This window comes from Lactuca sativa, chromosome 1, assembly GCF_002870075.4.
Source record: "Lactuca sativa cultivar Salinas chromosome 1, Lsat_Salinas_v11, whole genome shotgun sequence".
Lineage (NCBI taxonomy): Eukaryota > Viridiplantae > Streptophyta > Magnoliopsida > Asterales > Asteraceae > Lactuca > Lactuca sativa.
This window is the reverse complement of record NC_056623.2, coordinates 39,769,904-39,788,853: the sequence shown is the minus strand read 5'-3', so window position 1 is coordinate 39,788,853 and position 18,950 is coordinate 39,769,904. Positions and strand designations below refer to the sequence as shown.

Sequence of the window (18,950 nt, the reverse complement as noted above, 5' to 3'; positions counted from 1 at the left end):
TGCTATCTCGCGTAGATCAAACCCTTGTGCATAAATTGGATCCAAGATTACTTGAAATCACTATGCTCTTCTTGTACATCTTCGTATAATCGTATGTAAATCAAAAGCAAATTCACATTTATTGTACCATAATTTCTCAACAAACAAGTCCTACTTGCAGAAAATCATATAAGGCTTCCTTACTGAATCACAAAGGAAGTAATAACACGTAAACATACAATCTTCAACGGAGTCTAGCCACCCAAATGAAGATGCTTCATTTTTTTGCAAATTTAAGCAGGATGGGATTGGGCCAAAGAAAGAATTTTGTGAGATATCAAGAAATGAGGAAGGAGTGGATCCATAAGGAAACTGACCTTCAAAACTATTATTTCTAACCACAAGTTCGGATAAGTAACTCATGCTGCTTATCCAATCAGGTATCATACCTGTGAAAAAGTTATTGCTAATATCAAGAACAGACAGACGTTCAAGTTTTTCCATGCTTTTAGTTCCAATTTCCCCTGTGAAATAGTTGTTATCTAGGTGAACCCTTTCAATGTCACGCATGCTTAAGTTTCCTGAGAGTACCTGGCCATGCAATTTGTTCATTGATAGTCTCAATATCCTCAAATGAGAGACGTTTGTAAATAACCCATTTGGTACTTCTCCTGATAACTTATTATCAGATAAATCCAATACCGATAATTCGCTCAAATCACCAATGGAAGACGGGATAGCACCACTTAAAGCATTCCTGGAAAAATCCAAACAACTTATGTTTGGAAAGAACTTTGGTGTCTTGTCTGGAATAGCACCTGTCATGTGATTTCCCGAAATATCCAACTCCAGCAGATTGACACTCCTATACAATGGCATACCACCAAAGGAGTTGTTCCTTAGAAGAAGAACTTCAAGGTTCGTACTATTTTTAATCAACCAATTTGGAAAGTGTCCCTTCAAGGAGTTGTCATTCATGTTTACTACTCGTAACTTGTGTTTGTGAACTAGAAACCCAGGAACAACATGTCCTTTATGCCCGTTGATATTGCAATTAGATAGTTCAAGAACTTCCAACTGGAACTCTGGAATCCAATCTATAGGCTCTTCTGTTTCCACCTCAAATTTGTCATTGTCGCTTCTTAATCCAACTACAATAAGCTTTGTATGATTGGAGAATGAACTGAACAAGAACGGACCTTCAAATTTGTTATGACTAAAATCAATGTACTTGAGAGATGTGAGATTAGCTATGAGTGATGGTGGAAGTATCCTAGTGAATCGATTTAAGGAAATATCAAGCAACTCAAGAGAAGATAGATTGTTGAAACATTGAAGCAGAATCCCGTCAAACATGTTGTTTCTAAGATCCAACTCATGGAGGTTCTTCAACTCACACAACCCTGCCAAAAGAGAAAGAATGTGGTTCACCGCACAAGAAATAAATATAACTTGCGCATGCATAGTCATATGGAAAGGTAATGTTACCGAAGGTTAGCTGTATTATAAAAACATTGCATTTATACATTTGTTCTAAGCAATCCCAGACACTTAATTTTGCACATTTTAGATAACTTACATTGATCGGGTAATGAGTCGTTGAGTTCATTGTTAGCGAAGGAGAGCGCTCTTAGGGATGATATTGCATGTATTGCTAAAGGGATGCTCCCAACAAAACTGTTGTAACTCAAATCCAAGACCTCAAGATGGTGGAAAGATGCAAACCCTGGATGACAACAAGAGAGGGTTACATATGTTGGTTACTAAGCAAAAGTCCTGAAAAAGGATGTGTTACAAGTAACGTATATATCATTGATGGTTCAGGCTTGATAATTTGTGGGGCCTTTAATCTTTCTAATGAGTTGGTAAGTACTTGACCAATTTTCTTACACTAATAATAATGCTGTAAATTAAGGAATCGAAAACACACTGCTACCTTCCATTGGTAGTGTTCCACTGAAATTACAACCTTTCAAGAGGAGGACTTTCAAATGAGGCAAATCGTGAAACTTTGAAATTCAAAGACGTGTTAAACAATTAGCAAGAAATAGAAATTAATAAATAATAATGACGATGGAATTTAGTATTTTAGTTTGTTTAATGATGACTAATTTGAAATAAACATGCCTTGGACAGGAAAGGAAATTCCCAGTGAAATTGAATAGGATAGATCAAGAATCTTGAGGGATGAAGGGCCCTTAGGCATGATATGATGCTCTTGTTGAAATTTTTATAGGAGAGATTTATATTCTCGAGCCTTTTCAATCTCGATAAGCTCTTACAAGCTGTAAAAAGGAAGGTAGTTATTATAAAAGAAACCATGGTCATGAAGATAGTGAATAACAAACTCAAAGTAAAATTTGTTTTACAGTTTTACTTTGATGATCCAAGATTTTTAGTGAAGTGAGTGTCCTCAATGATGGAAGGATGTCGTTATCAATATCATAATTCATACTGAGGTCTAGTACCTCCAACTTCTTCAAACTCGAAAACTTTTCTAGTCCTGCAAATGAAAAAGAATTTTTTAACATAGGCATCCTAGTCTTTTCTTATTGAAAGTGAACCTTTTGGGTAGAATCAAACAATCAGTATATCTTTGAATGCATAAACTAGTTGGATTTTGTGTCCACTAATTTGAACCGATTCGATTAATTTACTCGAATGTCTTGCTAAAAAAAATGATGTTGGAACGGGGTTAAAGAAATACAAAAGAAGTTAAATACATTGTACCTGTCTTCATGAACTCTTTATCAAGAGAATTCTGTGATAAATTGAGACTTGTCAACTCTTTAAAATGAGGAAACAAGGAAACATTAAATGGCCACAACCTGCTCTCACTTCATACCAGTAAGCATCTAATCCTCTTAAATTGTACAAGTAAAGCTCTGTTACATGCCCGGTAGTTGTGTTGCAGCTGACCCTCTCCCAGTCACAGCAGTTTCGACCACCATCCTCGGGAGAACTACTGCCATAATCAACCCAGGTTGGGAGAAAATCGTCAATTTCAAAATCATATGACTTTATATGGGAGGCTTTTATTTCCGGTAGTTCCTTTCTCTCCTCTTCTATACAATCCCCTTGTATTTTCCAGACCACCATAAGCATATGTATCATCAACAACCAATATAACCATGGTTTGCGCTTACTCAAACACCAACACTCCATTTTAGTAAGCTAATGAAGACTTTTTTTTGAAACACTCACAATCTTAAACTTCTGGTTTGATTTACTTTGCTTGGTATATGAACATATATGTAATGAAGCATGTAAAACATTTTATATGTGCTAAACCGGGTATGTTTTGAATATTAATTAATAGCATAATTCTACATAATTCATCAATTCAAGGTCAATTGCCATAGATATATATATATATATATATATATATATATATATATATATATATATATATATATATATATATATATATATATATATATATATATAGGGTTAGGATCAAATATAAATCACAAATATCATGTGAATGTGTGACCAAATTGTAACCATTAGATGAGAAAAAATAAAAGGTTTTGATCCAAGGATACATGATATTATCATGTACTAGCATTTACTATATAATTTGACTTAATTAATTAAATGGAAAAATATAACATTTATTAAGAGAGAGAAATTTAAGATTATATATATTTTAGGCAACTAATTCAAACTAGTTAAGAAAAATTAAATGAAATGTTGGATTTTATTCAACATATTCAAATTAAACAAGATTTTTAGGAATATGATTTTCATTCTGTGCGTCCAAAAAAAATTCCAGTTTCATTCAAGATTTTCTTTTAGAATCAACATTCTTAAAGAATATGAATGCATATCTTGAAGAATAACGATTTGTATGAAAATAATAATAATTATTATTAAAAATTACAAATGAAAGAATAGAGAACTTGAGACTTGTATATCATTTCATAAACCACGAACATTCTTAAAAAATAAAACTAAATTGCATACATTCTCAAAATATGATACAAGTACATTTTGTAAGAATTAAAAAGAAACTGATGCTAAGAATATTGTTGAAAGAATAAAATACATTCTTGAAAAGGAATACGAAACATTCTTGAAAGGAATATGATATACTCTTAAAGATTAAATTGCATTCTGAAAGAATACAATTTATAAAAGAATAACAATTCTGAAAGAATATATTCAAAAGTTGGTGATGAATATAGTTTGTGTTTTGTCTGTGGTGTTCGCTTGTCGGTTGTTTCATTGTTCAAGCAAGAGGGTGTTGATGGTTATTTCTCCAATCGATATCGATTACCACATGCATCACCATCCTCTCCTCCATCTACTTGCATAAAAACACCATTATCAATACTTCATCATTGCAAACCACCACCATCAACCATTGGTAATTCTTTAAGAGTAATAATTCATTCTTTAAGAATCAAAAGAGATTTCTTTTGTTTAATGATTTTTTGTTTTATTCTAACATCAATCTGCAAAAGTATTGAACATCAATTTATATAATATTTTTTCTTTCATACTTACAAAAAATTAAAACAATAATAAGAATCACAACTACTTTGAAACAAAAATAAGCAAATTCTCCAAGAATATTGAGAAATAAACTTTTTTTATTGCATAATATTCGGTTATTTATCATAAAATTAAAAAAAATGCTAACAAATTAACCTTCTTTTATCCATATCAGAGTTATTTCTTTAATAATTTTGATTCTTTATAAACATGTAGTTTAAATTGTAACAAACATGTAATTACATTCATTAGTTACACATTTTGTCCACACTTTTCTAATTGGGATAATTTATTGAAAATGCTACTGTGATTATTAAAGCTTCTCAAAAAAAATGTTTTCAAACCACTAAAGAATATACACTTTGACTTTTAAAGTCATTCATGTCATCTTTAAAAATTGGAAATTGATAACATATTTGTTGTGGATTAGAGTTTAGACCTACATTTTCAAATTCATGTTATCATTCTAGACGAGGTTTACTAACTTTATAAATTTATGAATAACTTCAAGAACAGATACTAAATTTGATAGTAGAAAAATAATGTGTTTCACCTCAGAAGTTCCACCGACCATTTCTTTTCTGAAAATTCAACATTGTGATAATTTGTAATTAAAATCATCCCTTATGACTTTAAATCTAAACCAACAAATATTAAAAAAATATGATAAAACTTGTGAATTTACATATGAATACTCATAATCTAACGTGGTTTACAATATATTACCCTAATAATGAGACTTGACAAGCCAACAAAACCAATGGATAGAAGAACTACAATAACGATGGAGACTCCATCACCGTTATCGGAGGTTGTGGAAACAATTTGATTTGTGTTCTGTTAGAAATATGGTTTAGTGGCACTTGGAAATCTGAGAATCGTGATAATCACTTTCAAATCGAAGTATTTGGGTGGTACTCCCAAATTCTCAATTGGATAAGACTCAGATAAAATCAAAGAGAAAGAAAGAGAGAATGAGATGGTGTAATTTTCGTGAGTACCAGAAAACTGACTAAAAATTGGTTATATACATTCCTTGTCTGAAAACTGTCAAAACTGTCATATAACAGTTTTTCTCAACAGTCAAAACTGTTATAAATCCGGGTTTGGTATAAGGATTAATGCAAAGTCAAAACCAGCTCGATCCCAGCCAGGGGCTCTGCCCCTTGGACCTCGCCAGGGGCTGCCGCCCCTTGGACCCCGCTCCCAGGGGCGCTGCCCCGGACCCCCGTTCGTTCAGGGGTTTCGCCCTTAAATGACAGTGTACTTTGATACTTGATCAAACTTAAACAAGCGTGTACTCCACACCTTCCTTACTTGTTTAATATTTATCAAGATCATTTTTAGTCAAACAAGTAATCCTATTACACTTAAATAACATTGATGATAACAAATCACCAACATGTTCTCACGTAAGCTTGCTTTTAATGTCAAAAAACTCCATTATGAGAAGCGGAAATTAGCTAGGCATCTACTAGAATCATATGTTTGCGAGGGTTAGGGTCCTAGCGACAATGATGAACCTGGTAATGGGTTTCAGTGATGGTTTTATGTAGGATGAAGATGACGATGCGTTAATAAGGGTTTGAAACTGATAACCCTTTTTTAAGGGTTTAATAATTGATTTAATATATTTCCATAATTAATTGTAGTTAAAGTTATTATTATTTCCTTATCAAACGGATTGATCCAGAATTGGTTATACACTCACATAATCCTTATCAAACGGATTGATCCAGAATTCCATGTTTTTACATAACCCCTTATCACGTTATTTCAAGAAATAAAGCTTCTTTGAGGCATTTCATCGAACAGAGGCTATGCATTGTCTGACTTCTCGAATTTTGCAAGAGAGATGATCATTTTATTCCAACCCATTGGATGGAGGGGCTACTGTGAATAATACCCTTATGCAGAGATTCAGGTTTGTTCTTGATTTACTAATTTTGTGATTAGTTTTTTTTTTGGTTAGATTGTGTAATTAAAAGTGAAATTGCAGGCGGATTTATGAACTTCCTTTTCTTTAAAATCCACTTTCTTTTAACACCTTGTTGATTCTGTTCTTAGTTTTATCTTGTGCAAGAAACATGATGCTCATCGAGTCTTTTTTTGGTTTTTTATTGCTTAAAGTTAATAATATGTACCTGATATAATCTAGGTTGGATTTAGCATAGAATGGAATGGAATCAAGTATAAAATGGAATTAGGAACTTGTAGCTGAATGATTACACATGATTCTACCTTTGGAGAAGGTAGTCTCTCCCAAGAACTGACTTCTAACTCAACAAAACAATAGCTAATGACTAATTACACAGGACCTCTTATTTATACTCAGCTAATAACTGATCTAACTGAGAAATTACCAGAATACCCCCAGCTAGGACCTTTATTACAAAACACTTAAGGATGTCAACTAAGAAGTCAAACATAGGTATGGCCAATATATAGTCAACTCCTTCTCAACTGCTAAGAAGTGTAACAGTATCTTACATAATTAAGGTTCAACTCATGGAAGAGTGAAACATAGCAGAAAAGTCATGTACACAGGAGAAACATAGCAGAAAGTGAAGCAGAAACATCGCTGTACATATATAAAAAAGCAGATAAATATTCTTGCTTATGAAAGCAAGTTTGCATTTATTGTGTCACACATATTCTTAAGGATATCCTACTTATGGGATGGAATGGAGAGCTTCTTTACTAAATCATAAGGAAGTAATAACATGTAAACATACACGCTTCAACCCAGTCTAGCCACCTCCTCCTCCAGTGAGGATCAATATTGATGTAAAGAAGTGCAACAACTCCCAATAAGAACACAACATAGTATATGTGGAACTACAACTTCCATAGAAACATGTCATATCGATATCGTACCATTTCTCATTGTCTTCCTGAAAGTATGTGACCGTGGAATTTGTTCTTTGATAGTCTTAATATCCTCAACTGAGAGAGGTTAGCAAAAAATTCGTTTGGTACTTCTCTTGATAACTCATTGTCAGATAGATCTAGTGTGGGGAAAGAACTTTGGTACTTGGTTGGGAATAGTACCTATCAAGTGATTTCCATACATATCCAACCACTTTATATTGGCATTCCTATACAGTGGTATATCGCTAAAGGAGTTGTTCCTTAGATTAAGAAGTTTCAAATTCATATTGTTTTAAATCAACCAATTTGGAAAGTGTCCCCCCATGGAGTTGTAAGACATGTCTAGTTCCCGTAACTTGTGCCAACAAGTAGAAACCCAGGACGCATTTTCATATTACAATTAGATAGCTCAAGAATTTCCAAATGGAACACTGGAATCCAATCTGTAGGCTCTTCGATTTCCACCTCAAATTTATCATTGTCACTTGAAAATAGAATTAGCTCAAGCTATGAATGATTGGAGGAGTCGAGTGAAAACCTAAGTTTCACGAAAACGGATATGGCAACAGGAAACGGATACGGAATGGAAACCGGAAATGACAAAACTCAAAAATTCAAGATATGGATACGACAGATATACGACAATATATGAAAAACATATATATATATATATATATATATATATATATATATATATATATATATATATATATATATATAAGAAATCCCAATATATGTAAATTAGTGTCTGATTAGTGATTTCTTAATTGGTGAATCCGTGAATGGTTTGCAGGTTTGCTAATTTCTGTTTGGCGATCAATGTGATGAGTGATCGTCTGATTGATGAGGTAGTAGACAGACTTGAGGGACGATTGGCTTTGCCTTGTAGGGTATTAAGTTAAGAGTCGATTAATATAGCCCATTAGACTTTGTTGGATTGAAATGGCCCATGAAAACCCTAAAGAAAAATCGAAACTTGGTGGAAACTTGTCGGAAACTTGGAGGATACTGCACAGAAACGTATCGTGTTTACCCGATGCGTCATGGAAACGTTTCCTAGGCGTTTCCATGGAGTATCCGTTTCCATGGAGTATCGAATACGGGAACGGCGACCAAGTTGAAGTTTCCGTGCATCATAGGCGAAAACGTGTTATGACTAAAATCAATGTACTTGAGAGACGTGAGATTTGCAGTGAGTGATGACACAAGTATCCTTGTGAATGATTTGAAGCAAGATCCAACAGAAAATAACTAAAATGGTCAAACGGTAATAAAAAAAATGTTGGGATGAGCGTTTGGACCAAAAACCCGAACCGAACCGGATATTAAAAAGTCATAATTTTTAAGACAACTTTGAACTGTCATAGCACCTTTGTTATTTGTCCGGTTTGTTTGATTTTTTTTCCAGCTTGTAATTCATAATTTAAACTGTTGTTTACATAGTTTATATGCATTTTTTGGTTATGTATTCAATGAGATACATACCCCTAAATAGGGGGTATTGGTTTTCTGTTTCAACATCTTTGCAGAATTTTAGGGCAACTTTAAACTATCACAGTGCATTCGTTAGTTTTTGTCCGAATTGTAGTTCACAATTTAAATTACTATTTACATAGTTTACAACTTTACATGCATTTTTTTATTGTATATTCAATGAGATATATACTTTTAAAAAATGAGATATTAAAGTTGTGTTTGACACGCCACAACTAGCTAATAAGCTAAGCTTATTTTTTGAGCTTTTTTAAATTGTTATGTTTGACAAACCAAAAAGTAGCTTATAAGCTAGTTTATAAGCTACATTTTAAAAAAAACTACTCATACAAGCTTTTTAGGAGCTTTTTAAAAAATTTCCAAATATACCCTTTAATTAATTATAGAAACATATTTTTTTAAATGCTTTTTTATGTCATTTTCTATCTTTCAGCTAGTTTTACCGAACGTTATTTTTATCAGCTATTTTTCAACAGTTAGCTAACTTTTTATTTAACAACTAGCTTTTCAGCTATCGGCTAACAGCTAGCTTTTCAGCTAGTACACCAAGCTTAATCTGAAGCTGTTTTTTTAAAGTGACATTGACTTTATTGTAACTAGTTAAAACCTCTCACGCCAAGCGGAATCAAATAAATGGTCTAAATGGCAATGTACTTTTCTTAATTTGGTTGCATTAACCTCTAAAGAAGATCAGACAATGTATTTTTTTTTAAATTAAGATGGTAACATTTATAATTAAGATTGCATGTTGTGTGCTTCAATCTACTAATCACTTGTGAAATTAGTACTCGGCTTGAAGATGTTTTGTTTAGTTGATGTTTTTTTTATTAGTGACATGTAGTGGCCTGTTAGATAATATAACTCACAATTTTTTAATCTCCTTTAAAGAATCGTATCACATACATAAAAAAAAAAATAGAATTGCCTTTGTCTCATATTATCATGTCAACATTCTAAAATCCTTTCTATAACCCGTTTAATTCTTCTATTGATTTCTTTATTGCAACAAATCTCATCGAAACAAATTAAAACCTGATAAGGAGTAAAAAAACATTAACACAATAAATGACTGAAAAGGCTTTCCAACTACAAAACTACAAAACCTTGAGTAAAAAACATTATACCCTAAATGTATCTCGAAACGTCGAACATAAACTACAAAAGGCTAGGTTGAGACTTTTGTTATAAAAGTTGCAAACAAAGGTTATTATATAGTAAACAACGGTGCAAAATAGAAAAACCTACAAATGAACAGTAAAACGACGCAAGATAAGTGGCACCTATATATTGTATGTAATAATTACCTGGCTGACGGTTTTCTCCCCAATGTTATCCGAATTTATTTCATGTTAACATAAAGGAATGATCAATTAATGTATAAAAAAAACTATAGAAAAAAGCTTCCATGCTTTATAAAGATTCTTTTTAAATTACCTATTTCAAACTTGTCTTGATTCACATCAACACCAATGATCATCTTAGCTCCACATAGACTTGCTCCCTCAACAACCTGGAAAAAAGATCATGAACATAATATTGTTATTTATACCGTCAATAAGATATATGCCATGTTAAAAAATGAAGATTTTTGTTTTCAAATATGCTATACATCTTTAATCATTCATGATTGAGTTCTAAGTTTTGAATAACATGCACTGATGCACTTACACATTTTTGTGTTTATAAACATTATATTTTAGACAGGTTTTTGGTTTAACCAAAAGGCTATACTTTTTCCAATCAATTCATAATAGTTTTGAGACGTTTTTCAGATTAACCATGTATACCTATTACAATATCTGGTTTTACGGTTAGTTCTCCAAACTAACCATTTGACATGTGCATATGGTTAAATTGGAAACAGTGTTTGAAACTATTATGGTTTGATTGGAAAAATTAATGTATAAATGGTTTCTTAGCAATCACAACTGCCAACAACACATGCATCCATTAGTTCTTCAAAGAAATCAAAAATTCTGAGAGATGTTGCCTTCATCCATTAGGCAATTGCCTATTTCTCATGAAAACATGAAATTTCAACATTTTCAACCAGATTTTTTAGCATTAGAGTCCCTTCATATTGAAAAACCTAGTAATTCTTGAAATACAAAATTAACATTTATGCTTCTGGTTTTACTACTTAACACCCCGTTCCCGAGTTCAACTTAACGAGAGAAAGGAAAGAAAATGAGTGGAAATAAGAAGAAATTAAAAGAAATTGGTGTTCCCGAGTTTCATTAAAGGAGGGAAGTGGAGGGAAATGAGAAGATCACTTTCCCTCCTAACTTTCCTTCCAATTTGGGAGGATTTGGAAAAAAAGAAAAAATGATTCACTTTCCTTCCACTTCTCTCCAACTCGGGAACACGAAAGAAAATTTTGTTTTCCTTTCCTTTCCTTTCTTTTCTCTGATGACTTTTTTTTCTTTTCTCTTCTTTTCTCTTCTTTTCTATTGTTAAACTCGGGAACGAGTGTAAGAGCTGACGGATATATCTTGCCAAATTTTGTATAATCTAATAAAAGTGTTTCTATCTATAACCAAACTTATCCTCGTCGATTCCAAGGAAAAAATGGGCCAATTTGACCACTGAAATCTTCAAATGAACTCGAATCTCGGAATGGAATTAGTAACGAATTGATTCATTTTGTTAATTAATCGTGTAAAAGAACATAATAGTTCGTAAGAATTATCAAAACATGTGACTGTTATCATATCTAAAATCTAAATGCATATGTACATCATTGAGATATATAATTAGTAACGGATATCAACGATTTTTATATAGCATGTCGCAAGTATTTTCACTAGATCTACAGAAAATTGGGGATTTTCATCAAGGTTGTCAAGATCGGGATCCTATCTTGGATCGATTTTGGGTTTGCAAGATCGGGATCGAGATCCTAAGATCCCACAAAATAGAATATAATTTTAATTTATAATATTTAATCATGAAAAATATTTCAAACATTTAATTTTTCGTTCAAAAGTCATAAAAACTTCAAAATATTAGTCATAAGTCACAATAAAAAATGATAAATGGTAGATTGATAAAGGGTAAAAGACATAAAGTGGTAAAAAAATTCCATTTGCAAAAAAAAAATAATAAAATAAAAAATAAAAAAAAAATATCAAAGGAAGGTAGGATTGGATCCCGATCCTACCTACGATCCTACCTATGATCTACGATCCTACCTGCGATCCTACCCCAAATACGATCCGGATCGTTTTTCATACCTATTGCGATTTTGACAACCATGATTTTCATATCAGAAAGTACCTGCAATAGTTGAACGGAGTCACCAATGGAAGCTGTGCGTGTTTGTGTGTTCTTCTATCGACTCCAACGACTGGTTAGGGGGGATTTCTGCAACAAAAGAAGTAGAGTTTTAAGTTTTGTAAGTTTGGACTATTGGTTACTTCGTTCTTTTGGTAAATTACATTTTCGTTGACATCAAGAACCGATGGTGGAGCAGATGGAGGGCATAGAACGGGAATTCCAGATATATCAGATTCGTAATCAGCAAAGAAGATGGCTGATGAAGGCAAATCAACTTTTATCGGACTTTGGCGGTGGCTTTTCTTCTCGGTTTCGGAAGACCCATCAGAAGTCGGCATGGCAGAAAACAAACAATAGAACTAACAAGGAAGATGAGGAACAACGAATTGAATGAGAAGAAATCAAGATCGGAATGATTTCATTATTAGCATCGTTTTAGAGCTTTACATTTACGTCTAGTATGCTTTTGACGATGCAATCGTTAATTTGTACTCTGTTTTATGTTTATACAAAACTGTAGTTTATGGAAGGAGATCTTAACAACCAATGCATATGTGTACAGATTCAACCATTGGTGTTTATACTCCGTTTTATGCTTCCTGGATCCTTTATGTTATTGTCACTGTAGGTTGATCACTGTTACTCATTTTTGCATTAAGACGCCTTAAGATTGCAAATTAATCATTCTCCCTCACTCCCTTGCTGCCCATCTTGTAGTAGTAATTTATACTAGTTATGTGAGAATCATATATTCCATCAGCAGATATCTTTATGCAACTAAACTGTTGGTCCATATGAACCCAGATCTTTTTTTTTTTTTTTTTTTTTTTTTTAATATGAAGCATTGAAGCAACATGGTAGATCAAGGTTCTAGTAATACTGATAGACAAAACTGTCGTTACTTCTCAATCATAACTTAATAGACTTCACTAAACACCATATCTGCTAAAAGTCTAAAACAATATTGCTACTTAATTGTTTTCTTAGTTAACATGTTTTTGTTAATAATTGGTGGCCCTGGAAAAGGTTTATTGAAAAGGTTCTGAAGTCAAGTACCAACCATGATCTTAATTCCATGACCTCAGCCCTACAGTTATAGTATAAGGAGGACATTGATTTAATTATCAGCAATAATTGATGGAAGTCCCCATTCTAAATGTAAAAAAAAATCCAGAACATAATAGAAAAGGAAGCAAAAGCATCATCATATATGCATATATCAAAAGACTTACTAATACATACCAAAGCAGTTTTGCATTTATTCTATCACACGTTAATTCTTAGTTAAAGAGAAACTATTCATGGAAGGGCATGGAGAGCTAGCTGCTGACTGAATCATAAAGGAAGTAATAACATGTAAACATATAGTCTTCAATCATGTCTAGCCACCATTTGCGCCAATAAGGATTGATGTAAAGAAGCGCAACAAAGCCCAACAAGAACACAGCATACGTTGAACCAGAACTTCCATAGAAAAATGTCATGTCGATATCATACCATTTGTCATTGTCTTCTTCTTCATCTGATGGATTGGTCAGCTGTGAATTAGTAGTTGTGCATTTCTTCATGAGTGGTGGTCCACAAAGAAGTGGATTCCCTTCATAGCTTGCCTCTGTGAAGGTACCAAATTGTGCTTGCATTTCTGGGAGTCTGCCTGAGAGATTGTTACGAGAAACATTGAAAGTAGATAGAGATGTAAGCTTAATGAGTTGTGATGGAACTTTTCCGGTCAAACCATTTGAAGAAAGGTCCAAGCTCTCTATTTTTGCAAGATTTGAGAAGCTCACAGGAATAGGTCCAGTCAGGTGATTGTGAGACAGGTTTAAAGCAAGAAGTTGGGTTAAGAATCCCAGTTGTTGTGGGATTTCACCTGTAAGTTTGTTACAGGAAAAATCCAATCCTGCCATGTAATCAAGGATGCCACCCTTGTAGCTGAGAAAGAGCCTTTTTGTTGTAAACTCAACTTCGTCTTGTGTTTCAAACCCTTGGTTATTGACATAGGCAGGCTGCCACCTCTGTAGAACACTATTATAATCGTAAGAGGAAGACATGGGATACCATGATATGGTTCTTTTAAGGAATGCAAGGTAACTTGGCCCGGTTATATTTTTTAGGCAGTTAGGTATTGAACCAGAAAGGGAGTTGTCGGATAAATCCATCAAACTTACATTATATAATTGGCACAAGTGTTTTGGAATAGAACCATGAAACTTATTTTTTCTCATGAGAAGAATCCTTAAGTTGGATAGTTCACCAAGGAATTTAGGAATCCTTCCAGACAAGTCATTGTTACTGATGTCTAAAGTCAAAACATAAGTCAAATTACGAAAGGAATTGGGTATTGATCCAGTAAATCTGTTAGAACCCAAATGAAGATGCTTCACATATTGCAAGTTTAAGCAAGATGGGATTGGACCAGAAAAAGAATTTTGTGAGATATCGAGAAAAGTGAATAAAGTTGGTCCACAAGGAAACCTGCCTTCCAAACTGTTATTTCTCACCACAAGTTCAGACAACTCACTTGTGTTGCTTATCCATCCAGGGATCATACCAGTAAAAAAGTTGTTCCTAATATCTAAAATCATCAGATTATTATATTTTCTGGGCTCATTTGCAATTTTACCTGTGAAACAGTTGCTATCCAAGTGGAGCTCTTGGATTTTACCTAAACTTAAGTTTCCTGAGAGTACCTGACCCTGCAACTTGTTCTTTGATAGTTTTAAGAAAAACAACTCAGATATGTTTGTAAACAATCCCTTTGGTACTTCTCCAGATAATTCATTATTAGATAAATCCAGTACTCGTAAATCCCTCAAATCACCAAGTGAAGATGGGATAGCACCACTTAAAGAATTCCTGGACAAATTCAAATGTTGGATGTGGGGAAAGAATTTTTGCATATCATCGGGAATAGTACCTATCATTCGATTCCCAGACATATCCAGTTCCAGCATATTAGCATTCCTATGCAGCAACATACCGGTAAAGGAGTTGTTCCTTAGATTAAGAACTTCAAGATTTGTATTATTTTCAATCAGCCAATTTGGAAATTTTCCCTCCAAGTGGTTGTGAGACATGTCTACTTCTTGTAACTGGTGTTGGTGTAGTAAAAACCCTGGAAGAACACGCCCTTTATACCTATTCATATTACAATTAGATAGCTCAAGAATTTCCAACTGGAACATTGGAATCCAGCCTATAGGCTCTTCTGTTTCCACCTCAAATTTGTCATTATCGCCTCTGAATCGAACGACCTCAAGCTTTATATGATTGGATAAGGAGCTGAAGGAGAATGAACCTTCAAATATGTTATGACTAAAATCAATATACTCGAGAGATGTAAGATTAGCAATGAGCGATGGCATAAGTATCCCTGAGAATTGGTTTGAAGAAATATCCAACAACTTAAGAGATGATAGATATTTCAAACAATCAGGCAGAGTTCCATGGAGCATGTTGCCACTAAGATCCAACTCAAGGAGGTTCTTCAACTCACACAACCCTGTCAAAAGAGAAAGAATGTGGTTTATGACGCCCCTTAACATATATAACAACTTGCACTTGTATGGTCATACGGCACAAGAACGCTTAACTATGTGAAAAAGGTAATGTTACATAAGGCTTGCTCCAATTTATAAGCCATACTATAAAAACATTGCATGTATAAATTTGTCCTAACCAATCCGAAACACAATAATCATGCATGTTTTGAATAACTTACCATGATCTGGTAACGAGCCATTGAGATAATTGTATGCGAATGAGACAACTCTTAGAGAAGATAATGCATGTATATCTGATGTTACACTCCCAACAAAATGGTTCCAGCTCAAATCTAAGACCTTGAGTTGTTGGAAAGATGTGAAAGCTAGATGACAACAAGAGAAGATTAGATAAGTAGGTTACTAATTAAATAAAAACCATGAAAAAGGATTTGTTACAAGCCATGTATGATGATGTATCATATCATTGATGATTGAAGTTGGATAGGATGTAGGGCCTTTCATCTCTCTGATGATTCTTAATTAAATAAATAAGGAATGATTCTTAAAGAAAAAAAAAGCCTACCTTCCACTGGTAGTGTTCCACCAAAACCATTTTCTCTCAAGAGGACGACTTCCAAATTAGGCAAATCATGGAATTCTATATTGGATAACGAGATGTGTCAAACAATTTTATAAACAATTAGCAAAAATGGATAATAATAAATAATTGTGCCGATGAAATTTAGTAATTTAGTTTGTGTGATGATCATGAATCATTTAAAAATTAACATGCCTTGGATGGGAAATGAGCTATCCAATGGAAAAGAATGTGAAAGATCAAGAATCTTGAGGGATGGGAGGGCTCTTAGGCATGATACGATGCTTTTGTTGAAATTGTTATTGGAGAGATTTATACTCTCCAACCTTTTCAGTCTCGATAAAATCTTACAAGCTGTAGAAAAAAAAATGAAATGCTACTGAAACCATGGTGATCTTATACTCTTACATATACAATTTTAATTATGGAAGAATTTAGGATTAATTGGTGTTTAAGAACTTTATCAGGGTTAGGGCTAGGAGAAGCCAATTCTTCATTTACCTTGGATATCTGGTGTGCCATTGAGCTGGGTGAAACTTAAATCCAACTTCTCCAAGTTAGTGAGATGAGCTAATTCTGTCATATACAAAAGAAAAACATAAAACAGATATTATGCACATAGGCTCATTAGACTTTTCACTTCCTTGTAAGTTGTAAGTAGGAAGCCTTAATTATTCAATGTGTACAAGGACACATGCTAGATTATAATAGTACTTTGTAGTCATATATAGCATGTACCTTGAGCTGGAAATGGTCCTAAAAAAGGGTTGTTGCTAAGATCCAAGTTTGTCAGTGATGGAAGTGTATTCAAAGATGTTGCAGCGCTTTCATTAAATCTGTTGTACCCAGGATTTAATGATTTCAACTTCTTTAATATTGAAACGCCTACACTTAGAAATTGAAGCAGTCGAATTTATCAGCTTTAGTTTGATATGACAAGTTAGTTTATCAGCGATGAAAGGTACCATTAAAGTTACAGTTGCTTAGATCCAACACCTCCAGGTTTTCTAAAGCTGCAAATTCTGCAATTCATGTAAAAAGGGTGTAAATATCTTTAAAATATGCATTTGTGCATGATAACTTAAAAACAGAGAAAAGGTGAAAACATGCCACTGAGAGGAAAGTTTCCATTCAAGCTAGTGAAGCTAAGATCCAAGATTTTGAGTGAAGTGAGTGTCATCAATGATGGAAGGATGTCATTATCAATATCATCATTGAAACTGAGGTCCAAAACCTCCAACTTCTTCAAAGTCGACAACTTTTCTAGTCCTGCAAAAGAATTTTTTTTTTTTTTAACATAGGCATCCTTGTCTTTTGATGCAGGCTCAGGTGATAAATAATAATAAGTTATGGCATTAACTGCAGGATCTGAAGTACACATAAAGTCTTGTGTTAGGTCTTTTATATACAAAAATCTTATCCAACTTCTCGGTTATACATTAGCTAGTTGGAGGTTGAGTCCATGAATTTAGATAGAGCCAATTTACTCGAATTAATTTCTTGCTCAAAAAGGATGATATTGGAAAGAAATACTAAAGCATTATTTAATCACGTTGTACCTGTCTTCATAATCTCCTTGTCAAGAAAATCATCTGACAAATTCAGACTCCTCAACTCTTTAAAATGTAGAAACAAGGAAACATTCAATGGCCAAAACTTGCTCCAAAACTTTATGTCATCGTCTGTCCCTCTCAAATAGTACAAAGAAAGCTCTGTCACATGGCCGGTGGTTGTGTTGCAGGTGATCCTCTCCCAATCACAACAGTCGCCGCCACCATCCCCAGGGGTACCACTGCCATAATCAACCCAGGTAGGGAGAAAATGGTCATTTTCAGAATCATATGACTTCATATGGGAGGCTTTGATTTCTAAAAGTGCCTTTCTCTCCTCTTCTATACAATCCCCTTTTGTTTGCCTGAAGATAAGAATTTGTATAATCATCAACATCAACGACCAATATAACCATGATTTCCGATTACTCAAACCCCGACACTCCATTTTAGTTGCTACAGTAACAATGACGGCTTCTTAGTCCTTAGATATGTAATGAGACATGGGAAACACTTGATTTGCAATGAAATGAATATGAATTGCATAATTCTGTACAAACCATCAAGTCAATGATTGCATAATTGATAATTCTCCGTAAGTCATCAAGTCAAATGGTGATTCCCACGCATAAGTCTATTCTCCATGGTCACCTGCCCCTTTTGGATTTATGATACACTCCCATAAACTTATGGCATAGCGACATCTTGTTGACTTTTTCAACAAAGTGAACAAACATTGAAGTTTCAATTTGCATAAAATATCTTTGTACTTTTAAATTCGTTTGAATTATATTTAACCACCGTGTATTTGTTGATTCATGAGAATTGTTAGAATGAATCTTCTCAAATAATCGATGTAGGCCGGTTCGAATTTTATGAATTTTGTAGTGGTTCTGTAAATGAAAATGCTTCTCTAATCTCCGTTGTTAATTGACCACAGCAAGTGCTGGAATAATCTGGAAAGTGTACATTCCGCATTGTTTGTGGTACTATTATTATTAGGCAGTGCGTTAATTCATTCCCACTTTTAACAAGTTACTGAAATGGTACCCATGGTTTGCAAAAAATTCAGGTTTGATCCTTATCTTTTATTTTGTACACTAAGTTTTTGTAAATCACATGTATCATTTCAGTAATTTATTCTTATAAAAATTTCATAATAGCACAACTGGGTCGGACTTTTATTTGACATGTCAACCC

At 33.6% G+C, this 18,950-nt stretch overlaps 1 protein-coding gene and 1 pseudogene across 1 annotated transcript; both read right to left on the bottom strand.

Annotated features, from left to right (window-relative positions):
• Window positions 1-233: 233 nt before the first annotated feature.
• LOC111910663 (receptor-like protein 15) lies at window positions 234-12,455 on the bottom strand (annotated as a pseudogene).
• Window positions 12,456-13,302: 847 nt separating this feature from the next.
• Window positions 13,303-18,436, bottom strand: LOC111910091 (receptor-like protein 15). Its single transcript, XM_052769755.1, is given in 8 exon segments — window positions 13,303-15,619; window positions 15,839-15,985; window positions 16,186-16,554; window positions 16,702-16,776; window positions 16,939-17,085; window positions 17,166-17,222; window positions 17,311-17,469; window positions 17,760-18,436. Coding segments are annotated over 8 exon segments (3,576 nt in total). The 5' UTR covers window positions 18,199-18,436; the 3' UTR covers window positions 13,303-13,436.
• Window positions 18,437-18,950: the final 514 nt, after the last annotated feature.